The sequence below is a fragment of the Trachinotus anak genome, unplaced genomic scaffold (genome assembly GCF_046630095.1).
Source record: "Trachinotus anak isolate AG129_WGS33_773 ecotype Australia unplaced genomic scaffold, CSIRO_AGI_Tana_v1 ptg000042l, whole genome shotgun sequence".
Lineage (NCBI taxonomy): Eukaryota > Metazoa > Chordata > Actinopteri > Carangiformes > Carangidae > Trachinotus > Trachinotus anak.
In genome coordinates, this window is record NW_027273893.1 from 33,474 (window position 1) to 60,108 (window position 26,635).

The following is a 26,635-nucleotide window of genomic DNA, read 5'->3' on the forward strand; positions in this document are numbered from 1 at the left end:
TGGGCGGGGCTTGGGTCGTGGCTGAGAGTGGTGACTGCTTTGTTGTGACATGCAGCTGTAATTTCTGTAATAATTAACATGATAACCATTTTATGTACAGTAGATACAGTATATTTTGTATCTATTGTATCTACTTTACCTGTACCATACCATAATGTGCTTTTTAGCCATGCTAGCAGTGTGGCTCGAGGGATGATAATGACTGTCTGTTGGTTGGTCCATCACACTGTCTTATCAAAAACAACATTAGAGTCACTCCAGTGTACAGTTATCTCAGTGTGAACTGTTTTCTAACAGTAGAAAATAATGTGAAGTGTCCAAACCTCTGCAGCTGAAACCAAAACAACAGCATCTGATAGATGGATAGATAACACTGGGCCTTTAATAACGTGTGGGCTTCATTTAGTTGGACCTGCTGTGTGCATTAGTGTGTGCAGCCCAGTTCTCACCTCTTGGCCAGTAGTTGGGATCTCGTCCCAGATGGAGAGATGAGGTTGATCTCCAGGTCCCCTCGTCGCGGGTGGGCTATCAGAACCTTGACCACCACGTGCTCCAGGTAGTCCACAAGCTGCTCAGGTTCTTCTGAGCACCCTGAGGTGGTGATGCTGCTGTTCAGGCTCTGGCCAGCATGGATGTACCTGGAAGCGCCATAAACATTATGAAATTACATTGAATAGATTTATAAAAATGATTCATAAAACATTTTTATCTGTTCACTGTGAACAACAGATAAATGTGATATTTTTAACAACACACAGATACTCCAGGCCTGAACATCTGTCAACCATCCTGGAATTGCAATCACACACACACACACACACACACACACACACACACACACACACACACACACACACACACACACAAAGCCCCTGTTAGATTTCCCTTTGCCTGGAGATAAAGTGAACTGATGGCTGTGCTTATCTCTGGAAATATTTTGTGTCTCTATCATGTTACTTTCATGATTTAATGTGTTTCTTCCAACCCACTCTCACATCACTTCATGTCCAGATACACAATTACAACAAATACAACAATTGTCCTTTTCTTTTAATGAGTTTTTTAGTTTGTGAAATAGTAAAGACATTTATGTTGTCATCCTGTACATTTACAGTAATTTTGCATTGTTTTTGTGACAGAAAGATATCTAATTTTAGTGACCACTGCATCATTCTGGTTTAAAACTAAAACAGTTCACAGTGACTTCAGATACAACCTGTTTATTTTCATTCAACCTAAACCATCATCTTCCACTAACCTCAACCAAAGAGCTTTTTTTACCTAAACCACAGACTGAATCGAGATCTCAGCCCTTTCCACTATCTATGCCAACCTGCCTCCAAGTCAAGTTTGCAGCTGTTGTTTAAAGCAACGCACAGTACAGTTTGTGTCCAGATTAAAATTTGTGTTCCTGGACATGAACTGATTCTGTCAACTGTAATTTATTAGTTTATTTTTATTACTGGTTTTTCTGTTGAAGTGAAGACGTCTATTAGTGGGTGGCCACAAAACAATGATCTATGTCTACACTGCCTGAAGGAAGTACAAGAAGTGTGTGCATCCTAGTTTAAACAGCACATACCGAAATGAAAAGAAAATAGACCTGCAGTTTTTTTGTGTGGACAGTACAATACAGAGAGGTGGTCTACCACTGGCCATCAAAAGGTCATCACATGTCCTCAGTTTTAGTCTCTGCTCATGTCCAGCCGGTTGAGTTTCAGTCCTGTGAGCCACTCACTGCACCTGCCTGTGGTTCATCTCACCTGGTGTGTCGCTCAGGTCTCTGACTGCAGGTGTGCTGAGGAGGAACAGTCCTCCACTTTGTAGCCTCCAGCACCATGGCCTCTGCATTCACCAGACCAAAACCATACAGGTGGCTGACTGATGGCAAGACACAGAGCAATGTGAGGATAGAGTACCACACCTCTGTAATTATCTAAGGCTTTAGTACAGTTACAATTTCAACAGTTTAATACTTCAGGTATTCAAGTGTTTCAAGTATAAAACAGTGGATGTACTATGTTAGTATTAGAAGTAGAATGCAGTGTGCCTCTGTGTCCAGCAGCATTGGTCTTCCAGTCATCAGCTTTCAGGTGGATGGGCCGAGACGTCTTCACCAGAAGATGCTGCACATCCCTCCACGTCAGCAAAAGGCTGCAGAAACAAACACACAGCTCAGCTCATTCCATCTCTGTTAGCACTGTTTGGCTTTTAACTCAGTTCAGTTTCTTTAGTTTGACCAGGTTCAGAGACATGTTTTGGGCAGACTCTTCCTTTGGTCAACTTCAGACTTCACAGTGTATTCACATCGATACAGGAAGAAGTGAGACACCGTCATTAACTGAAGCATAAAGGATCAGGATGATTCTGTTTTTGTTCTTACTGGCAGAAAATCCCATGGACACCAGCAATAAAATATATATACTAACAGGTGCTGCCTGTCTATCACAGGTCTTCTGAGCCACAGAGCTTCATTAGTTTCCAGGAGCCATTAAAAACACATAAATGAGTTGTCACCAAATTTTTATTACTCCACAGCTGAAAATAGTTCCTATAACGAGTCCAGCTGCTGCAGGAAATTACTGAACCCTTTTTAAAATTAAAGGAAACAGTTTCTCCTCAGTTTCAACCTGACTTCAATCTGTAGGTTTTACTCTTTATTTTGTGTGTTAACTTTTTGAACTTGCTATTGGAGTTTGGTGCGGCTAATGTGGCTAACGTCTATTGTAACCACAGGCTGGAGCAATGTTGGTTAATGTTGTAATACTGAAGGACAGTGGAAATAAACTGCGTGAACATTAAACCTCATTATTGATGCCAACTGTATAACAACAGTGGAGGGTGGTTTTTTCATGTTGCTTTTTGTGGAGGTTTATACTGCAACACTAGCCCAGCTAGCATTAGCTTTGTTGTTAAGGGAAAGACCTTGTCCACATGTTTCAAAACTTATATTTACTCTGTTTAAAAAAAAGTCAAACAAGCATGCTGGGCCAGTGGGTGGCAATAGTCTGGTTTGACTGGACCTGGTCTAAAACAGTAACCTCTAGTGGACTTTAAACTGTGGACAACAATGAACCATTGTTATTGTTATTTCAAGTGCATGTGCATTGTACAGAGTAACAATAGTGATACACAAATTGATGTGTGATGTCATCATTTCCCAGTAATGTCTGTCATGTCCACATGGATACAAATAAGCACTATTTTAAGTGTTTTAAAAATCTCTGTTTTGCTGACCTGAAACACTGTTTGTCAATGTGAGGTCGAAACAGGGAGGAAAAGCTCTGTCTCGTTTTACACGCTTACACTTTTATTATGAACCAATGGGCTTGGGATAGAGATGTCTGTGGGACTGTAGTTGAACTGCATCAGACGTCTGTTACTAGGGGAACAGGAAAGAAACTGCTCTTCTTAGGCACAAAGGTAATGGAAAATATAATGGCCACATTATTTTCTATTTCCCTTCACATGAGTCTGAGTGTCACAGGAAACATTTTATACTTAATGTTTGGAACATACAGTGTCAATCAGGACAAAAACTTTCAGAAAAAAGTTCAGAAAGAAATTGGAAAAAATTTCACTACTTTAGAGACCTAATGATATTTTTGACTGTGTAGTATCTGAGTGTCTGACACAGCACATTCAGGTGGGATGACCTAAACACACAGACAGATGGTGAAGAGTGAACACAGAATGAGATGATTATGAAAACATGACAAAGAAAACATGACTGACTTGGCCTCCAGGGCAAGGGCTATGATTCCAGCCACAATGGGAGCAGAGACTGACGTGCCGGTGTGACCATCAGTGCAGCGCTGCCGAATGTCAGTGGTCACCTGCAGGGGAGCACAAACGCACTGACCAGTCTATAGTAAGCCTTTCATTTCACTACATTTGACCAGAATATACACAAATATTCAAACAGACAGAAACTAAAACACTTGTATATAATTTCAGTTCTAATGTCACAGATGTTATTGACATCATTGTCCCCACTAAGGTAAAAAAGCTCTGAGGAGAAATGCGATGCTGATTGAAAAGCTGAATTCAGGCGGCAAGAAACAAATCTCCAGATTCATTATGACGTCTATAAATAAACTTTTACATAAACTTTTGTAATTTTTCACGGACAAAATAAAACAAAAAATCAGACAATGAGAGCCTCCCATTTCTTCCTTATCAGATTTCGGCTCCTTGCATCCACTTGAAAAACTATTTCAATGAGCAGGACATGATTTGATCTTATCAATCATGAGACCTTGGAGGAAATGTGCAACATTTTAAATTCAGGAAGTAAATGTGTCAACAAAACAATGTAAAATGAGTATAAGTCCTGTTTTCAAAATCTGTATTGGAGGTATCAGAAGTAAAAGTACTTCATTGTGCAGTAAACTGTCTCCTGTGACTGATTCTCTGACATTGATCATTCTGTGAGGAACTGTCCAGACCTCTCAGATGGTCTGGGACAGGTCTGCTTCCTGTCCCCAGAGTCCAAACTAAACTGAAATGAAATGAAATCATTGTCACATATTTTCACTGAAGAGGTGGCATATTTGTGCCCTCTATCTGCCAATGAATCAGCCAGGCACAGGTTGTGTGCACGGTGAGTCATGCTAACATTGAACAGTGCCCACAGACCTTGAACCAACAAAGTACACAACTCCAGTACTTCAGTCACAGTATAGATCCTCCTGGTCTAATATTCCTCCAATACAAGTAAAAGTTGTTCAGTCAAATGTTTACTTGAGTCAAAGTACTGGAGTACTTGCTTTTAAAAATACTTTAGTACTTAAGTATACAAAAGTACACTTTTTATGTCAACACATTGTTGTGTTGTTCCACATTTACAGAACCTGATGAAACTGACTGACTGTAGAACCTGTGGAATAAAAAGGTTGTAGAATATGATACAAAGAGGATAGAAATGGAGATAAAAACACAACTTAATCAACAAAGGGAGCCATTGTTGTTTTCGTATTTCTAAAATTTCAGACATGGACTGAAGATAAGGCACAAATGCAGCAACACAACATGACTGACAGTGGAGGAGATGGCTGTGATTGTTTTTTCTCCTGTGATGAACACAGTGTATTGTGTTCAAAATAAAAGAAAATTCATTCCACTGACTGAAAGTTCTGCTTAAAAGTAAGATTACTTGATAGAAATGTTAAAAGTACAACATTTGTCTTTAATTGTAGTGGAGGAAAAGTCAGAAGTTTCCAATAAAAAACATCACATACTGGAAAATTATACTTTAGTACAGTACTGAAGTAAATGTACTTTGTTACTGTCCACCTCTGACCAACAGGCCTCCTCTGGGGGAAAAACAATCCTAACTGTGGTTCTAACTGTCAGGTAGTGGTGTGTTTTTTTCTGCCCTGCAGCCTGCAGGTGGCAGTAATGAGGAGCACAGACACAACATTAGTGAAGGGAAACAACCTCAAGGATGAAGACGAACTGCTTGGTTTGGCAAACATGTGTCTGGTTGACCCCACCTCCATTAAAGAGCAGTGCACAGCTGCTTCACTGAGCTCTGGGACTGTCTCCTACACAGTGAATGAGACCGTCCCAAACAGGGCTAAGGGAGGGGGAGGGGGCAAAGGGAAAATATGCTAGTAGCATTTAAGGAAGGCGAGAGTTTCCTTTCTAGCTGTGTCGATCTCCTCCACATCTTTAATTGTTATTGTTCAGGTTTTGTTATAGGAAGATTGCTTCCTGCCTCTTATTCCCAGTCCCATATCTATAAGCGGTTAGGTAGTCCTTGAGCCTGATTAAGAGCGGACCCCAGGTCTGTTTGAATCTCTGAAAGATTCAGAGGTCTTTATCCAGACTATATAAGACTCCTCAAGGAGCAAAACCAACATTTGCTGAACTCTGCAGACCTGTTTTATATCTTTGATTTGCCCTGGCCCTGATCCTGATCCCTCTGTATTCAAAAGTCATGATCAGAAGAATGAGGACTTAACACTCTGACCTGACTGTTTCGCCGGCCTCCACCTTAAACACTGAAAGGGAGAACTGGTTAGTTTTATACAAACCACAGCATAATATTTACACTGAGCTGGAGCCAAGACCAGACCCAGCTCCAGGTTCTCTGTTAGCTGTCAAACGCAGCAGAACACTGCATTAATACCTTTGTGTCTGGCAGCCTGTTGTGAACATGAATCTTTACGTCTTCTCATGTGGTCATTTTTCTCTTATTTTCCGTCTACTCTCTACATGAGAAGTACACCACAGTCTGAGCAAACACAGCCTCCTCTGAGCTTTGGTCTCTACACATTTACACACACACACATATCCACACACACATTGCATACACATGACACCTTGCAACAACCTTTGTACGTGTTGGCTTCATGAGTACATGCCTCACCTCATACCTCATCACTACAGTGGCCCAGAGAGCTGTTTTCACTATAATGAGATTTTCATCATTGTTTTATCCTTTTATCAACAAATGATAGCAAATAAACCAGAGTTTAGCCAGTTATCAGTGAAATAACAAGGACATGACTCAGCTCCAGCAGTGTGGCTTGTTCTCAACATCCTAGCATACTGTCACCATCACAGGTTATTATTTCTGATTGGTTGTCCTGAGTCGTTCTGTGGGCAGACGCCAGAGTGAGCAAGAGTAGAAGAGACACAATGAAATCCTCATCCCTAAAGTGTCTTGGTTTAGTTGTTATTCTTTGTTAATCTACATGAAGTGAAACACGGTTGTTAACACAAGGAGAGGATCAGACCTGAGCCGGCTGGCCCAACCATGTGAATGAAACTGCAGGGAACAAGTGGAATGACGGTCGACAGCAGCATCAATTCCTTATTTTAATCTAGTTTTCCTTTAAGTCATTTGGCAAACTGTGTTCAGTTTTAGTGACATCATTATTTATGGAGGTCATCTGTGTTAATTTTTCTTCATGTCAAGTAACATGAAAAGGGCCATGTCTGAAGCTTCCCCAACTTCAGTCAACACAGTGCATGCTCTGGTGCTCAGCAGCACACACTAAAGTCGATCGAATGAGCAGTCATCAAGACAATCCAAATACAGACAGAGATTCCTTCATTTTGAGTTGGACAACGGCAGTGCAACTCTAGCTCTCTCTAATGTTTGCTGTGTACAGTTACCATGGAAACAGCTGTCTCCAACTTTGTTGTGTACAGTTACCATGGTTATAGCTCCCTTTATGTTTGTTGTGTGAAGTTACCATGGAAACAGCTATCTCCAACTGCATTGGGTACAGTTACCATGGTTACAGCTGTCTCCATTTTCATTGTATACAGTTACCATGGTTACAGCTGTTATTTACGGTCTATCAGTGTGTCAGTGTGTTTTCCCACAACTTTATAAAGAACATATTAGAACAGACTTTTTCACTTGCACACGTCCATGTCCCTCTGCAGTAAAACATCAGTAAACACACTTCTCATTATAAACTCTGAACCGCTCCTTTACGTCCTGCCCTGCTCCTGTCTTTACATCTTGCTTTGTTATTTGTCAGTGTTTTCTGTGTTTCCTGTTTTATTTTGAAATCACCTATCTTTCTGTGTCCATGGTTGTTTTACTTCCTACCCTCCCACCCTTCTGGCGCCACCTGACTGCTAACCAGTGAACTCTCCACTTCATCCATCTGCCTGTGAGCCTATTTTCATATTACTGTTTGCTACTGGAGGGATTCTTACCCACAATAAAACACATAAAGAAGAACACACCAACAGACCCGCTTGCTCTCTGTGAATTCTCCTGAATGACCTGTTCACACCTGTTGTATTCACACCTGAGTTCAATCACACGCTGCCTGGACTTTGTTTGGGGGGAGGAGTCAATTTTAATGTCCCATCCAACTGATCATGTCTACTTATGTTATGGGTTGCAGAGCATGTGTGAAAACTGTTTATGTTAAATACAGTCTGAGCTACAGTTGATGAAGGAGACATTTGTCCACTACTTACAATCTTCCTCTCATTAAACTCTCCACTGCTGTAGGTCGTGGCTATGATGGAGCTGCAGACCTCCAGGTACCACGGCTTGTTTCCATTCTCTGTGGTGCTGGAAATGGAGATGGTGTAGATACTGCTGGTGTAACCGTCACATGAGCAGTGATCACCCTGTCGACCACCATTACCAGACGCCCACACAAAAATGGACCCCAGGCCTTTGCGACCCTGTGTGACATAAATAAAGAGTGCAGTGGTGCTGAGATCTAATACGACATCAAACGCATCTATGGAAGTAAATACTTTAGTTTTTTCTTTTTGACTCATCAGACCTTCTTGATGCCTTGCTCAAAAGCCTGCTTGGTTAGTGGCCCCGGGCCGTCCACTGTCTTGCCATCATCTTTTGGCCCCCAGCTGGCACTGTAGATGTCAATGTAGTCCGGTCGGATTCCCAGAGACTTGGCCTCAACTATATCAGTCACATCACCATCCAGCATCCGAATCCCTGTATCCATAGTAACAATACATCATCCTAATTTCAAATTGAATGAATGTAAGGCAGCGAGTCTGTGCTAACCCCGTGCTAGTTTAGCCCCATCACTGTGGAGTTATGACTAATGGAAACATCAAACAAACTGACACTGCCTTCCGTCTGAGCTGAATGTTAATGTTAGCAGGTTAACTTGTTGATGTTTAGCAGGTCACCATCTTCATGTTAGCCTGCTAAAGCTTGTTTTGCAGGAATTTACACGAAAGTATAGGACCAATTAAAACTTTGACCTTAATAAAAGTAATATCAAAAGTGATTAGGATTTATCAACTGGTGACCATGAATGTCTGCACCAAACTTTGTGCTGGATTTTGAGATATGTGACTGGATAAGTGAACTTCTGCCCTGCTGGTGGTGCTGGATTAAAAAACTCAGATCAGAGTCATTAGGATCCATCCTGTGAGGACCATGGACGTCTGCACTGTATTTCAAGGTAGTTCATTCAATAGGTACTGAGATATTTAATGGACCAAAATGATAGACGAACAGAACAAGTCACAAAACCACACACACTCAAAAAAGAAACATTCAGGGCACCTATTACCATTCAGGTTGTAGGAACAGAGACAAGCTGAGCTCAGCTGCAGACACTGAGACAGGCAGGTGCAGAGATATACAGTAGTCTTTAATAAACAAAAACTGGCTTAAAACCTGGAGTCCAGGCAGGAAACACAAGTCAGGAAATCCACAACTAAACAGAAGCACAAGGGAGCACAGACACTAAATACACAGAGAAGGCAGAGGTAACAGGGAGAGTCACACAAGGTAAGTATTTTCAAAATAAAACAGGAAATATCTACACGGTCCAAATGGGATGTCATGCAAAAGGGCAGTTTTATCATTATTTTTATTTAGTTAAACTTTTTGAATTTCTAACATAATTCTAAGGAGTTGTGTTGACACAATAATATTGGTTAACATCACTTCAACTTACAATTGTAACTAATTTCACCTGTAATTTCATCTATATTGTGTAAAGTTGAAGAAGTTGTTATGGATGAAGCTACAGTGAAGTTACAATAACAAAGTATATAACACTTCATTTAAAAAAAATATTGAAACAACTTCATTTGGATGTATTGTAAACTCAAACATTTTGTGTTTATGCTGCCAATTGTTATGTTATCAGTAAAACTTTTGAATATAGTGGAAAAGCTCATTCACCTTAATTTAATGCAAATTGCTGTGTTTTTTGTTTTCTTGTTTTTTACAGTGCAGAGCCTCACTACTGGTGTAGCTAAAAAGCCAATAAAGAAAAAATCTGCATTGATTGTTGCAGGTGTTGAGAAAAGGACAGAACTCTACCTCCAATGTGAGCATTGTAGGCAACCCCAACGATGCACTGGGAGTTATTGGCTGCTGCTGCAACTTCACCTGCACATCGAGTTCCATGTCTACATGTAAACAGAGGGCAGACAAACATTTCTGGAATAAAATAACCTGACATTGTAAACACTTTTATATATTATTCACAGAAGCGATGTCATCAAACCACCTGCATAGAGAGCTTTGAGGCATTCCTCTCTTCACATTCTCTGCAGAGGAATTATTATTCAGAGCCTGACACAAAGCTAACACACCTGAGAGTAGATGCCACCAAAACAAATGAGAAGAACAGATTGCTTTATCTCCTACAGGCTGTCTCCTCTCACAACACATCACTACACATTGCTTTCAAATGTTCAGTATCTACATCCACTTCAGTTCTACTGCACATTTTATATAATGTGATCTGATGAAGCCCAAAGGTAACACAAAGATGGCTGTGTAAAAAAATAAAGAAGTGATTTCATTCAGCTGTGGATTAGATGTTTATGTGATCACAGGTACAAACTCTTGGTGAAGAAACTGGTGTCTATGCTTAACAATAGTATGATCATTAATATAAAAGTCTAGACACGTCGTCAGTCTTTGAATCTTTGGGCCTTTGGACATCAAAACCTGATATTAAAGGAATAGTTTGGGTTATCTGATGTGGGGTTGTTTGAGATACTTATATATAATATGTGTAATACAACAGTGTGCTTATGTGTGTAGGAACATGGACATTCAACAGTTGAATAGAAAATGTAGTGCCAAAGGAAAAGGCTGTTTGACAGCAAAATAAAGTGGTGAAAATATTCAGAATATAATGTACACTTCAACTGATATTGTTTTTTTTAAGTGAGCACACTGAGGCCCTTCAGTCTGGAGCTCATCGGGGGAACTACAGGATCGATGAGAGCTGAAAGTGTCAGGGGGGAGGACAGCGGTGCTTTCCCTTCTTACATGTTTTCATTGCGGGAGTCATAACGTGGTGTCGGGTCATGGTCATTCCCATTCACATCATAACTTGCTAGATGGTCCTGCAGAAATTAACAAGGACAAAAAAAAAATGGCACCAGAGGTGTACAGTACAACATCCTGTGCCTTTTTCTACCACACTTCTTATTGTGTAGTGTTGTAGTGATGACATCACAAACATTTGGATAGATAACACATACATAATTCTGAGCCAGATCAGGGTGGTTCCTCTCTATCCCATCATCCAGTATGGTGACCACCACGTTTCTGCCAGTGTAGCCCCTCTGCCAGGCAGACAGGATGTTCATCTCTGAGCGACAGTGGCTGTTGCGGTCACTGCAGTGCTGAGGAAACGCATACAACAAACACCACATATCTCATCTTGTTTTGTCAACGTGGAAACAGTAGAATGAATGATTCAGTGTCCTGTACTTACAATGTACCACATGTTGGACCATTTAGGGTCATTGAAATCAATGAAGGTTGGCTCACTTAGGGTGTGCCTCTTAACTCTTGGTTTTACTACCTGCTGCTGGGCCCAGGCCACCTGATGAAGGAGATGGAATTGGAAACAACACTCAGTAAAAAGAGCCCAACTGTTTTCTGCAGAATCTCTTGTAAAATACCTGCTAATACAAAACAAACCCTCACAGTTGCAGTTACATGACTACACACCCACAAACACATCAGGGGGAAGCAAGACTAAATTGAAACCTAGTGTACGGCTGGACCACGCTGGGCCTCAGCTGGTTTCAGCTCTTTATCTGTTTGCTTCTCTCCTCCTCTCTCTGCTCATATATACAGTGCAATTAATCAATAAATTAATCAGTTACTGCAGCTTCATTCACAATAAAGCTGTTCTCATTGACATGTTTTCCTGTTTCTGTTGTCATGACAACGGTACAAGTCTAAAACACTGACTGAAACGCGGCTCATTAAAACTCCATGTTAACCAGCAGTCACTTCAAGCTGCTGATGAAATGCTGATTTTATAACAACGACGTCATCTCACAGAATCACCAAAGGTTTGTCCAAAAAGTTGCTAAATTTATTGCTGGCTGCTTTTTGGAAAAAAGTCACTAAATGGTGTGAAAAGTCAGCTAATCTAAGGACAACATGTTAAGTTGTCAACACTGCTTGTTCATTCATTTTAAAAGAACAACCTTAACACTCAGTCATGTGGCATTCAGCTGACAAATGATGTAACTTCATCAATCAGTCAGTCAGTCAGCGACTTTCACTTTTATAGGCCTGGCCCCGCTGTCGCTGCCCAGCCAAAAAACAAAATAGTGTCAATGAAGCCTTTTAATCTTTCCATAAACCTCTGCAACCACAGTGTCAGAACTTTCTCAGTAATCCACAACAGCATGACAGTGACCCTAAAACTTCAGTAGCATGGAATTAAGCCATAGTTTGTTGTATTATTTTTTTTGCTTTTGCTGTCTTCCTGTATGAAACATCACACATGAAACTCACTGAAATGATTCTCCTCAGCTCTGTCAGACCTGAAAACAGCTAGTTGCTGCTTTAACTTTGGGCGATCGGAGTGCTTCCTCCTGTTGAACTGAAAAGAGTCAGAGCCCACCAACTGTGCTGTGACGTTCAGCAGCGTGCAGTTGTGTTGCTGCTGATTCTTTATTGGATGACCTCCTGGTGTCCTCACAGCATACTCTAATGAGGGCTTCACACCAAAATGCATAATAGCTGATAATAAAATTCACCCAAACAAATATCATATGCCGTATCTCATCCATCAGCACTGGAGTGAGCAAATCTGTTTCAGGGAAAACAACCACACTGACCCTCAGTCTGAGAACCTGTTTCAACTTACAAACTCATTAACCAGTTTTTAACTGCTTTTTAACTTTTTAACTCTGGGCACAAGATTATATAATTGACTTATAATTTAAGTACAGAAGAAAATCAAAGTAAGAAAGTCAAAGTGTAGAGGATTTTCACACCACTGATGAACTGATGAAATGGAGAGAATACAGTTGGACAGAATGTGAACAGCTGCCATTGTTGTTCTCTAAATTGTGGCTGGGTTTGGCAGCCCTGCTTGGAACGTTTTAGACAAGAGGGAAAAATGTTCATGTGACCACATCTCCTCTTTGTACTTTTGACTCACCTTGGGATCCATATGGATGAAGCTGTGGGGGCCCTTCAGCGAGTACACAGCCCTGCGAACCACTCTGCTGTGGTAGAAGTGGTAGTGATCCTCCAGACTTCCTATCTGATCAAACACATGACCAATAATATATAACAATACATAAAACATATTTAACATTTAGCTCTCTATATATTTGAACCATTGTTTTACAAATGGCTTTTACACTAATGTGGTTTGACTCTTTAAAATAAAAATCCTATAAACCTTTCTACATTCAAAACACACTTTGGCCATCTGTATATAATATATTGCATCACTAAATAAATATGCATCTTCTCTCTTGACTCTGTACCAAATATGTGAGCCGAATTCTCAGCACATGTGCACAGCTGGCACACAGCAGTCATAGTCTTCAGACTACATCTACTCTGACTCGAACTGTTCTTCTGACTACATCTGTCTTCATCCTCTCCTTAGCTCCTTCAACCACATTTAGTTTGTTACACTTTACATATAGGTCTATGTAATACCTAAAAGAAGAGCTGTTTTGATACCAACTTCTGATTAGCTAAGCTTCATCAAGAGTTTGTGAACAACAAGTACGTTAAAGCCAAAAAATAGATTATGCATACAAAAGACCTATATAAAGACTGTAGCCAACACAGTATATATGTACACATATTTATGTTGAATTCCTCATTTAAACCATGTGATTTTGTATCATGTGGTCTCCTAATGAAGGTAGAATAGCTGTCGCCTCTTCTCTGTATATATAATCTTTTTTGTTGTCAGTTATAAACTGTTAATAAGAGAAACTTTTGGGTTGTTATGAAAACTCCATCCTTTCAATGTGGTGGTAATGTTGGAGTACATTTAAAAAATGTCTGTGGTTTTCATCAGTGGTTTTCATCAGTGGCTTTACAGAAAAACCAACTCCACCCAGCTTTTGCCATGCCATGGCCCAGACAATGACAGAAACTATAGATACAACAGCTGGTAGTGAAGCTAGCCACCAGAGACAGTAGCCTACTCCCAGGTAGCAAAATAAATCCAGTCCATATGTGGGCCACATGCTTATTTTCTTCTGTATATGCCTGGTTCCATGGCCCAAATCTGGCCCATATACAGCATGACTGTCAGATGCTACGTCCACATCTGGACCAATGCTGGTGCACAGCCAGAAAATCTTCCAGCTATCAGTCAATATTGGAGGATAACAGCCAGAATCAGCCCAGATGTGGAAGTATATGAGCCAGGCCAAAAATCCAGGCCTATGTCGAGCCAGAAGTTTCATTTTGCCATCTGGGCTGTGGCCACAAGAGGGCAGTGAATTACACAATGAACACAAACAGACAATATTGCAGCCTTTATGGACAGAATGCTGTTCTGAGATCAGATTTAAGGAGAGATATTGCTTACATTTCAGTATTGTCCTAGTAGCGAGCTGCAGGAATGAGTCCTGAAATTAGTTAGCATTTTAGCACTCCCTCTTCCCTCGTCCTGAAGCTTCTGGGTTTTTTGAATGGGTTTTTGGTTAGATGACTGAAATAAGGCCTATGGTTAACACAAGCTCATGACATAATATCCATCAGTAAGTCCCCCAGTCCTGATTTCTTGCTTAAAATACCTGATAAGTTGCTAACAAGTATCTAAATGAGACGACAGAGATTGTTGGGGATGTAACCATGTCAATAGTCACACTCACCAGTCAGACGAGGTCAGAGCTAAATCAAACTACAAGTTAAAGTTGGTGGTGGTGACATTGGAGTCATGTGACCATGGTATAGTTTGTTTAATAGCTTTTTACTTCTTCTGATTGTATTTAGGCTTTTTGATGTAAAAATCCCTTTGGCTTTTTGTCAAGTGAACCAGGGTGATGTTAACTTCTGGGTTGGTCTACAAAAATAAGTTAACTCCTGCAGCACTATATTGATGTTTAACTTTAACTGGTCAGGTACTGCTTACCTTTCTTGTCCTGATGGCACACCACTGGTTTTCACACTTTCTAATGAGCCACAGTCAAGAGATATGATTGTTAATAAGGTGATGGATTATGTGATTTCCATTTAAAAAGATGAATCAGTCATTCTGCCGAAGGAGATAAACACAGACATGAGGGCTTTTCCTCAACACTTATTCTTATTGATGGTTTACAACTAATCTATAAAGCTTTAATACATTTTTTTTAACTATGGATAAAACCTTTAGTTTAATAAACTTCATAAAGGTTGATATATAAGTGGTGGAAAAGTTATTTGTTTAATGTAATAATGGAATATCAGCAGGCAAAATCAACCTCAGAGTGACCTCACATTATTTTGATGGTCGCAGTTAATCATTCTTTTAAATAGGTTAAAATCACAGGAAATCCACGTGACGTCATGTGGGTTAGTTTGTTATAAATTAATGATCCAACCATTTATAACATTCAAGCAGTGATTATATTTAAGACTATTCTGATCAAATTAGGGTTAACATCTGTTTCACACAGTGGTGAGATCAGTGATCGCTACCCCATATGCAGCAACAGTGAACTTAAAAAGTTCACACACAGGTAACAGGAAAAATCAGCAGAAACAAACCGAGTCGTTACCTGTCCTAAGTTTATATAGCCATATTTATCTGCGACTTCATCAGCTCGATCCGGGCCACCTGTGATCCGCACCGCCCAGTGGTTTATATAAACATCCTTGTGTCCCGACACCGCCGACAGACTGAGTTCAACAGAGAACACGATGAGGAGTAACAGTAAAGTCATCCTGTCCCCCAGAGTCAGAAAGTCAAAGTCGCTTTCCAGTCAGAGTTTTGGTTTAGTGCGCAGCGCAGCTCTGAGTCCAGTCCGTCATGTTGTGTCTCCATACCGCTGCGTAGCTGAGCGCACAGAGGCTGAAGTCCGCCAACCGGAGTGAGACTGGGTCAGATCAGCGCCTGGTGTCACCTCACAGGATGCTGCTGCCTGCACCTACATTTAAAGCACAACCTATTCGAAAACAGCCGGAAAAGTTTGTATTTAAAACACCTGCCATAAATTAGTTAATAAACAGAAAAAATAATTAAAAGGCATTTAGGTGACAATAATACCGCCATCACAAGCTAATTCCCCCAAAACATTTTTTAATTTAAATTGAAAACTTGAAGGCATCCTGCAGACCTGTCTGATGTTGTTTTTCCACAAAAAAGTATGACTGTACAGTGAAGCTCAAACATAATTTTGACTGGAGGGGCACCTATCTATACATTTAAATGGATTATGCAAATGCACAGGAAAAAACAATAATTCACTACATGTGTAAAAACCAACAATAGTATATATATGTTAGATCAGTTTTCTTTTTATACAAAAATAGACTAAAACACAAACAGTATGACTTTAAAAAAACTACAAAATATTATTTGAACTATACTTGTGGATTGTGTTGTTGTGTTGGGAGTTTTTCCTCCCCCCTGTCACCAAGCGCTTGCTCTTTGTGGGAACTGTTGGGTTTTTCTCTGTAACAAAGTAAGGTCTTGACCTTACCCTGTAAAGTGCCTTGAGATAATGTATATTATGATTTGGCACTATACAAATAAAATTGAATTGAATTGAATTGTGTTGGTGTGTAATAAAAAAAAAAAAAAAAAAAAAAAAAAATAATAATAATAATAATAATAGAAATAATATGTAACCATGAAACATTGAAAAGACTCATTGTATTTGTATCTCGTTCTTTAGGGACCCTTCTGGCCTCTGGTCTCAAAGCAGCTCCATAGATTTCAGCTGACAGTGATTTGCATATTCAGCTGATCATTCTTTGAGAGATGAGACCAACACCAGTCTTGGTCTGTAGGAGTGTTGGTGTGTTGGTCTGTTGAAGTGTTGGTCTGTTGGTGTGTTTGTTTGTTGGAGTGTTGGTGTGTTGGTCTGTTGGTCTGTTGGGGTGCTGGTCTGTAGGAGTGTTGGTTATTTGGTGTGTTGGTGTGTTGGTGTGTTGGAGTGTTGGTCTATAAGAGTGTTGGTGTGTTGGTCTGTTGGAATGTTGGAGTGTTGGTCTATAAGAGTGTTGGTCTGTTGGTCTATTGGAGTGTCGGTCTGTTGGAGTGTTGGTCTGTTGGTGTGTTTGTTTCTTGGAGTGTTGGTGTGTTGAAGTGTTGGTGTGTGGCGTGTTGGTGTGTTGGTCTGTAGGAGTTTTGGTTATTTGGTGTGTTGGTGTGTTGGTGTGTTGGAGTATTAGTGTGTTGGTGTTTTGGAGTGTTGGAGTGTTGTCTGTAGGAGTGTTGGTTATTTGGTCTGTTGGAGTGTTGGTGTGTTGGTGCGTTATGTGTTGGAGTGTTGGTCTATAAGAGTGTTGGTCTGTTGGTCTGTTGGAGTGTTGGTCTGTAGGAGTGTTGGTTATTTGGTGTGTTGTTATGTTGGAGTGTTGGCGTGTTGGTGCGTTGGTGCGTTGGTGCATTGTGTGTTGGAGTGTTGGTCTATAAGAGTGTTGGAGTGTTGGTCTGTTGGTGTGTTGGAGTGTTGGTCTGTTGGAGTGTTGGAGTGTTGGTCTATAAGAGTGTTGGTCTGTTGGTGTGTTGGTCTGTAGGAGTGTTGATCTGTTTGTGTGTCGGTCTGTAGGAGTGTTGGTCTGTTGGTGTGTTGGTGTGTTAGTGTGTTGGTCTGTTGGTCTGTTGGAGTGTTGATCTGTTAGTGTGTTGGAGTGTTGGAGTGTTGGTTTGTTAGTGTGTTGGTCTGTTGGTCTGTTGGAGTGTTGGAGTGTTGGTTTGTAGGAGTGTTGGTCTGTTGGTCTGTTGGTGTGTTGGTCTGTTGGAGTGTTGGTCTGTAGGAGTGTTGGTGTGTTGGAGTGTTGGTCTGTTGGTCTGTTGGTGTGTTGATCTGTTTGTGTGTTGGTCTGTAGGAGTGTTGGTTATTTGGTATGTTGGAGTGTTGGTGTGTTGGTATGTTGGAGTGTTGGTCTATTGGTGTGTTGGTCTGTTGGTGTGTTGATCTGTTTGTGTGTTCTTCTGTAGGAGTGTTGGTCTGTTGAAGTGTTGGTCTGTTGGTGTGTTGGAGTGTTGGTCGATAAGAGTGTTGGTCTGTTGGTTTGTGTTGGAGTGTTGGTGTGTTGGTCTGTTGGTGTGTTTTGTGTTGGTCTGTTTGTTGTTGTGTTGGTCTGTTTGTTGTTGTGTTGGTGTGTTGGTCTGTTTGTAGGTGTGTTTGTTGGTCTGTTATTGTGCTGATATCTGCTAGATATCTGTTTGTTGTATCTTTAACTTGCTCATGTTTTAACTGCAGGATGTGAGTAGAAACAAGATCAGCTGAACTCTGTGAAAAGTCCAAGTGTTTGAGGGTGTGGGTGGAAGTAGAACGGTCCTCATACACACATTGTGTGAGGTGGCAGCAATGATTGGAAATCTAGTGGGAGCGGTTTAAGAAAACAGTCCCAACTGTCTCTCCACATGAAATCAGGCAACTGTTTCTAACCAACAAACTCAGACATGCCAACATGTACTTATGTATCTGCCCCGCATAAAATAGTGACATAAGTCAAACATTTTACAAGCTAAAGACACAGATATATTTGGTGGACTGAGCTCGGGTCAAAGGTTAATTAAAGGCCAAAAGAGGATTTCAATGGGATTCAACTTTTTTTTTTTTCGTTTTTTTTAAACGCATGGTCTAAATGTGGATTGATTTGTATAAAACAAATATTTTTTTCTGTATAAAATCATAAACTGTTTTCTTCTCTTTTAATGGGACATTATATCTGTCTGACTACATGAGGATATCTGCAGTATGAGCTCAGTAAAAAATTCAGAGCCGCCTGCTCCTTGTAGACTTTTTAAGAAACTCTGTTTCAGTATTATGGAACATTTTTCATTATACTTGTATGTCTGTCTTTTATGCCTCTGGACTGTTTCTCTGAAGTTAGTACAAACACACTCCCTGGCAGCTCTGTGCTCCAGCATGCCCTTCTGTGCTGGCAGACTGGCAGTGTTGGGTTTGAAGTTCTCATAACAGACTGAGGTTTTTAAGGACTGCTAGCCCTATGTGAACAAATGTTGGGCATGGATGCCATCACCTTTTGGTTCTTTTGGTTTTGTTCTATCAAAATTTCGTTTTTTTCATTATCTTTCATAGAGTTTATGAATTTTACAAGTAATCTCAGGTCCTGTTCACAGAATGGAGGGGAGTATGTGAGGCTCAGATTTCATGACCCTGAGACCTTTTCATCTTCATAAAGAAACAGTGGTAATGTCTCACTGTAAACACTGAGGTGTTGTCTTGACACTGCTGCCATCTAGTGAAGAGTCACATACTGTGCATACACTGTGTGATGGCAAGAATTGTCGTGTGTAGAAAGTTATGTACAGTGTGGTACATTGACAGTGTTGTAGCAGGAATGGTGGAAGCTTCATCTCATATACAGAAAATAGGGATCAACAAGATTTAATGAACTTATGAAATGATCAGCCACAAGCCACAGCACCTCAGCTCTGCGTACTGACATACTGACTGGAGGTGGTTTCTATTGTTACACTCTTCACAGAAATTCTTCCTTTTCTGCTGGAATAAGAGGAGCTGACATGATTCCAGTTCAAAAAAGTCCCAGAATTTTAAATAAATGATCAAAGTCACAATCAAAGTCTAAAACTGGCCTGGCAGAGCGGGAATGTTTTCCTTGTTATTACCACAGTATTATTAGAAAACCACAAATTACTTCTCATGTTTTTTCTGTTGTTTGTCACTTTGCTCAGCAGGTGTCCTTGGTATAACTATGGAAATATGGGTCTTAGTTTGGAGTTAGTCTGACTGAAGACTGGCCCAGCACTACACATTAGCTGTTTCTCCTCCCTGCAGAAGCCTGAGGAGAGTCATCAGCAGAATTCAGGGGCCTCATTACTGGGTACGCACAAAACGGGGCCTGAAACAGGCATTCACCACTTCCACACAAAAGTTGGGCTCTGTAAAAACAAGCTTGATAGGAAACTCTGACCTATGTGTTCGAACATTTTGGAGACACAGGTAGTGAACTGAAGCCAGACTGTAGAAATAAAATGAGTATCATTATACATATGATGATACGTCTCTATATACTCACATATCACAAGTTACTATTAGATCCACCAGAGCCAGAACTATTCCATAAACACCTTTCAACTGTAAAAGATATGGATCAACTAAAATCTCAGTATTTCATCAGTGCTGTCTCACCATCACAACCCATGTATAGATGTCAGGGAGATGTGAACTGGAATTATGTGGTTCTGACAATAAAACACGTTTTGTTAGTACTAGACTGAGACTCTGCAGATAACTAATGGACTTAACGTTCATCAGTTATGCAGACTGTAATCTTAATTCATAGAGGAGCCAAAGGCATACCAGATTGTATATCATGTCTGTGTTGGAGTGATAATTCACAGTTGCAGAAGTGCACCTTAGGGGCCCCAAGGGCAAAAGGGCCACTGGGACATTTTGCAATGAAAGTAATAACCCCCCCTTAAACCTCCCATTAAGACACTGTACAGTGCACTGCTGTTGTGGGGTAGACATCTGCAGGTAGACATTCAGTCAGTGCACTGACATTCAGTCAGTGCACTGTTTAATAAACTGTTTCCATAAATGTTCAGATTTAAATATGACAGTGTTCAGGAGATTAAAGTCATCAAGCTGCCATTTGGAAAAATAAAGAAGCTTAGAGGCCCTCTAGTAGATAAATGTGATATACAGAATGCACTTCAGAAAACATTGTCTTTTTCCATACTTCATATATTTGTTCATATATTTGTTAATGATGATGATGATGATGATGATGATGATGATGATGATGATGATGATGATGAACTGCTAAAAAAAAGAATTCACACAGAGATGCCAAGATTGAAAAGCATGGATGTATTTGTCTCGTCTGCTCTGTTGTCGGGAGCGTGTGTGATGCTTTGACACTAAAATGACACTAAAATAATTTCTTATTCTGATACTGATCCTAATTCTGCCTCATAGCCTGTTATAGCCTAGCCACCATAACCAGTCTCCAGCCAGTGAGCCACTACTCTGTTTGAAAACTAGAAAGCATAGACATGACTGACATAGACCTCTGACATAGACCAAGTTCACAGCATTTAGCAGCCACTACACACAGCAGTGTGTCAGCATTGTTCATAGTCTGATTTATTTTATCAAGAAACTGCTTGAAAATGTTCTTATTCCATTTAATCCTTGCACTTATATTTCATGAAGGGCCCAAATATTTTACACCGATCCATTTTCTACCAGCATACAACCAAACTCTGCTAGATCCAGAAGCACAGGCCGTTCCATAGCGACATATCACTCCCCAGCCATGACTGGCACAGACCGCTGAAATGACTATATATTGTTGAGTTTACTGTCCTTTCTCGTTTCAAGTAAACTTGCACGTTTGTTTGATGAAGTTAATGCAGGAGACGAATTCAGAATTCTTTTCACTAATTTATTAAACAAGCTTTCAAAACATTAAAAGAGGATCGTTACAGAGCTCCGGGTCCAAACTATCTTTCCCTGACAACAACATGCAGCTGTGTCAGTTCATGAAGTCTGACCTCCTAACTTCCCCTTGCCCGGTGTTTTTATTACTGTTACACAAAAAAGATAGAGAATGTAGGTTGAGCTCTTCTCCATTGGCTGTTGCCCGTCCTGCCCTCGCCCCTTCGCGGTTATCTGACTCCCTTTGACCTCCTTCATTTGTGCCTGAAACAGAGACAAGAAGACAGAGGGGAGACAGCCCTGGGGATGTGGGAGCGTGGTGTCTCTGTCTATCAGTTGACCGTGCCCTTACACACTTCTATCCTCGTCTTTACCTACGCAGTCTGGCCGTGGCACGTCCGCACCGCACCTAGAGGAAAACCCCATCCCACATCCTTGACTTCACTATCTGGAACACCCTGCTCCCGGTTGAGACTTCAGCAAGTCCCCAGCATATAGTTATCAAAATATATCAGCAATCATCCTGTCTCCACACGTTCCTCATAATCTTGCAATACTCACACACACAATGCTATTGTATAAACATATTCTTCATGACATTGACATTGACATTTGTAGCCTTTTGGTGAAACACCACAGTTTAATGTGAGTCCTGCAGCCCCGAGTCTGGTGAAATACACTCATATTATAATAGTGTTAAATCATATGTATGCATTAAAAGCATATGTTAAAATCATATTAAAATCAAATTAAAATCATATTAACATTATATGTGGTTACTTTTACTGTGTCCTTGTGATCATTAAATGAAAAATAAGCAAATAAGCAGTATGACATACTCTTCAATATGCATGAATGGATTACACCACATAGTTTTACTATCACTACCACAAGACCCTGAGCTGTCAAGTCAATTTTATTTATAGTGTCACATCACAACAGAGGTGATCTCAGGGCAGTTTTCATACAGATGTACCTCCGTCACCTGTGGATGCAATCCCAGGGTGGCTGTGATGGTTCTCCTTAAAAAAAGAGCAGTCAGTATCCCATATGCACCACTGAGCCATGACATTATGGCTGCTGAGAATGAAGTGAATAACACTGATTATCTCATAATGTGGTACACATCAGATGGAAAGTGAACAGTCACTTCTCATAGTGGGCAGGTGTGAAGATCTGAGCGGACCAGATGATTGGATCAGAGCATCTGAGTGGTGGTGAGTACCCACCAACAGGACACTGGGGGCAGGGTGCTGGAGGATCAGAATACTTCAGCTGCTCCTCGTAATTTACAGGACTTCAGCTCAAGTAAATGTATGACTGATGTTGCAGTGCGGTAATGTCTGCTAAGAACAGTTAAGACTAAAAAGGAGGGAGGATGCGATTATGTATTTGACTCAAACAGTCAAAGGAAATAAATCTGGTTTAACTCATCTTTATTCCCCCTGGCTGTGGGTGGTTGGAAAACCCCACTTTTTGTGAAGCCAGACTATGAGTTGTGTGCTCCCTGGATTGGATTTTTAGCCATTACTCAAGACTTCACACAGCAATTATGACAAAATTTCACAAAAGACAGTAATTGTGGTTGTTATTGAGACCAGGACACTGGAAAGAAAGTGTAAGTATGTACATGTTTGGACCATGGTGAGTTAATTTTCACAGAAACTTGTCAGGTAGTTCTTAAAGGTCCATACAGTCTAAAGGTAGATGTCCATGAGTCTCTCTTCTGATTGGCTCACTGACCTGTTGTTACTAGAGCTCCAGAGAGAGGAGATGTAAAACTACACTGAGATGGTTTTTGGGTCTTAAAACCACAAATGTATCTTCTGATGGAGATCAACACTTCAGATAAAACTTTAGAGAGCTTTAAAGTACAGTGACAGACCAGATCTATATCATAAACCTCTGGCTGAGGTAGTAACACACAAATCATCACAGACATAACTTTTAATATAATTTATAAACTTTATTGTCCATCATTCATTTCAAAGACACAATACACAAACATACACATATTAAATTGAAATCAGACTTCAGTGTAAAATGAGTGTATTCTGGCAGACTGAGGCCTGTCCCAAGTGTTCTACTGAGACTACAGAGAACACAGTCAGAGAAAATAACACAGCAGCATCATGAGAAAAGAGCAATGATGTATTTTTTTACATTATTCTCTGGTTTGTTTCTGTCTGAGTCAGAACATCTGTTAACTCGTGATCCAGACTCCAATCCACAGAAAGGCTCAAAGGTCCAACACCAGCTTATGTCTGAGTGACTCATGTTTAGGGCCCCTCATGCTCTGGTTTGAGGTAGACATAGGGGGACCAGGAGTCCCCATGAATCTTCCATCTGCTCCTCTGACTCCTCTCCTTCACTGGACCCTTCCACCTCATCTTCATCTGAGCCTCTTTCCAGTGCTGCTCTCCCTCAGATGACCCATTTCTTTGGCGTCTGCCACAGTCCTCAGAAGACTCATGTGACACAAGCAGCAAGAGCCTTAACTGCTCGCTTCTTTCAGCATGCTGCAGCCCATGAAGCTGCACTTTCTGTAGTGGTGTTGACGTTTGGTCACGCTGAACTTGTCAGAGTAGTGCATGCAGATGGCAAAGGCCTAGTTTGAGGTTCCAAGTAATGGTGAAAGAGGACTTGGGTCTGAGGCTGCGGTCTGCCGCAGTCTGGACTGGCAGTCCTCCATGTGCTCTATCCAGGCTCGCTTCTCCTTGTAGGAGGCAGCTGCCACGTTGAAGGTTTTGCGTGGTGTGTGGATCAACCATTGGTCTGTCATTCTCTCATCATCCTCCAGGTCCTCCAGCTGGATGTCCTCTGAAATAATGAAATTACTGTATGTTAATACAGGTTACAGGGGATGGACCGTGAGAGGGTCAACAAGCATCAAGAAAAGACAAAATACAGCCTGTTTTGGACAGATTACACAGCCTTTGGCTCAGGTGTCAGTTTTTCTTTTTAGCAGCGTTGGAGTTGTCAGAGACTTTATCAACTCAACTGAACAATGTAGCTGCAAACTGAAGCACAGATGTAACCAGAGCATCTCGACCTGCTCCCAATGTGAAGCTGCTGCTCACCTAGAGGGATGATCTGCTGGTTTTTGTACCAGCGGCCTTTCAGGATGATGCTGCCGTACACAAGCACGTCGTTGAAAAGGAAGAAAACTTTTGGCTTGAGCCCCCAGCGTTCCTGCTTCATCAGCCGGCCTTCTCCAATCAGAACCCGACCTGGCTGGCTCAGGGGCTTCCCCAGTGGTCCAAATGAGTTCTCAACAGCACGGATCCGCTCCCAGTTCTCCTGAGCAAAAATGAGTCGGTCCACCATTGTGTCCTTATGTCTCATTCACGAGTCAGTTCAGTAGTGTGAGTTCGTCTGCTGATTGTTTGTGAGGTGTTGTTGTGCTGATCTCGTATCTCTAATGAAACAAGCAGCTGAGCAGGGGAACTTAAACTCTTTCTTCTTGATGACGCAACAGAGCTTTTCAAAGTAAATTCAGACAAACACATTTAGCAGGAAGTGGATTGAAACCAAAAGTGACACAAGAAATTCTGAGGAAGGGCAAGTCAGTGTTGACAGAAAGTTTACACATTGGCCATGTCTATTTACTGTCTGACTGTCAGGAGATGCTGTGAGACACGTGGGTGTATATTTGTAATGTACTCTATCACCAACTGTCAGTTTAATTCAAAATAAGAGAAACAGCAAAGACAAAAACTACTGTATGATATAACCTTCATTTATTAGATGGGCACCAAGGCACACCCCCACACCATCATGGATGCTGGCTTTTGAACTGTGCACTGATAACAAGCTGGATGGTCCCTATCCTCTTGCAAAAAGAATTTGAAATATCAGACCACAGGACAGTTTTCCATTTCACCTCAGACCATCTTAAATGAGCTCGGGCCCAGAGAAGTTGGCCATGTCTCTGGATGATGGTTAGATTTGGTTTCTTCTTTGCATGGTAGAGTTTCAACCTACATTTGTGGATGAAGCAACAAACTGTTCACAGACACTGGTTTTCAGAAGTGTTCCTGAGCCCATGCAGTGATTTCCACTATAGAATCCTGTCTGTTTTTAATGCAGTACTGTCTGAGGACCAGAAGAGCACGGCCATCCAATATTGGTTTTCAGCTTTGTCCCTTGTTCACAGAGATTTCTCTGGATTCTCTGAATCTTTTTTATTATTATTTTTTTATTTATTATGAACCGTAGATGCACTTTGCAGTTTTACATTGAGGAACATAACTTCAACTGTTGCACTATTTGCCCACAGTCTTTCACAGAGTGGTGAACCTCTCCCCATCTTCACTGCACAGAGACTCTGCCTCTCTGGAGCCTCTTTTTATACCCAGTCATCTACTGACCTGTTGCCAATGAACCTCATTAGTTGTGAGACATTCAACCTGGTGTTTTTTGTTTTTTTTTAGCACAACTTTTTAAAACAACTTTTCCCATCTTTTTTGTTTGCCCCTGTCTCAGCTTTTCTGAAATGTGAAATAAAACAATAAAATTACACCATTTCAACATTTGATATATTGTCTTTGTTCTATATTCAATTAAATATGGGTTTACATGATTTGCACATCATCACATTGTTTTTATTTACATTTTACACATGTCCCAACTTTTTTGGAAAGGGGATTGTAGATCTACACAGTCTTTCCTCTTCCTAGGAGCTGTCCTACCGGAAGCAGGTACTTCCAGAGGCTGGTTCACTGGAGAAAGTGATTATAATTTAACATATCAACTGTGTGAAATATGTATTTTCTGTCTATAAAACTGATTTGTGTTAGTCAGCTTGTACAGTATACAGTTTCTCTTCACTAAATTAATGTTACAAAATAAATTTAATGATCCAGCAAACAAGAAGTGATTTCTGCTCAACCAGTCCTCCAACCTGAACAGCCATACAGGTTGTTGTTCTCAACCCTCTACTACGACCCAAAGGAGTGTCTCCTGAAATATGTTACAATATTAAACACGTGGACTGTACCAAGAGCAGTGTACCTACCTCCATTGCCATCGTTACTATTATAACAGTCATGGCTTGGTTAGGTTTAGGAAAAGATGGTGATGTGGTTTAAAATAAGTACTTCAACATTAGACGATCTCTGTTGTCATGGTTACAATAATAACAGTCAACGGTCATGGATAATAGACATGAAAATCAAACACCACTCTCCTGTGTCATATTCATCCATCCATCCCAACCTCCTCCTGACATGGACTTTGTTGCTCTATAAACTACATCACCACACTTTTCCCTTTGCTCCTGTCATCATTACTACAACCACTAGCTGCACAGATCCATGGGCTTGTTTTTTATGCA

General features: G+C 40.8%; 1 protein-coding gene and 1 pseudogene across 4 annotated transcripts in view; both read right to left on the bottom strand.

The window, feature by feature from the left end:
* pcsk6 (proprotein convertase subtilisin/kexin type 6) overlaps window positions 1–15,782 on the bottom strand; it is a 38,012-nt gene extending 22,230 nt beyond the window's left edge. For 2 of the 4 annotated variants that reach the window (XM_071472939.1, XM_071472937.1), the window contains exons 1-12: window positions 15,472–15,780; window positions 12,897–13,001; window positions 11,205–11,315; window positions 10,969–11,112; window positions 10,754–10,830; window positions 9,791–9,879; window positions 8,268–8,440; window positions 7,951–8,163; window positions 3,736–3,836; window positions 2,051–2,154; window positions 1,764–1,881; window positions 450–638 (exon numbers count right to left, since the gene is read on the bottom strand). In XM_071472939.1, the coding sequence (XP_071329040.1) occupies window positions 450–638; window positions 1,764–1,881; window positions 2,051–2,154; window positions 3,736–3,836; window positions 7,951–8,163; window positions 8,268–8,440; window positions 9,791–9,879; window positions 10,754–10,830; window positions 10,969–11,112; window positions 11,205–11,315; window positions 12,897–13,001; window positions 15,472–15,636 (1,589 nt within the window). In that variant the 5' untranslated portion in view covers window positions 15,637–15,780. Of the gene's footprint in view, window positions 1–449; window positions 639–1,763; window positions 1,882–2,018; window positions 2,155–3,735; window positions 3,837–7,950; window positions 8,164–8,267; window positions 8,441–9,790; window positions 9,880–10,753; window positions 10,831–10,968; window positions 11,113–11,204; window positions 11,316–12,896; window positions 13,002–14,843; window positions 14,967–15,471 lie in introns of those variants that run through there. The other 2 variants (XM_071472940.1, XR_011687228.1) reach the window with 2 other exon arrangements.
* A 5,887-nt stretch (window positions 15,783–21,669) lies between these two features.
* On the bottom strand, window positions 21,670–26,537 carry LOC139615094 (pleckstrin homology domain-containing family F member 1-like; annotated as a pseudogene).
* Between the last annotated feature and the right edge of the window lie 98 nt (window positions 26,538–26,635).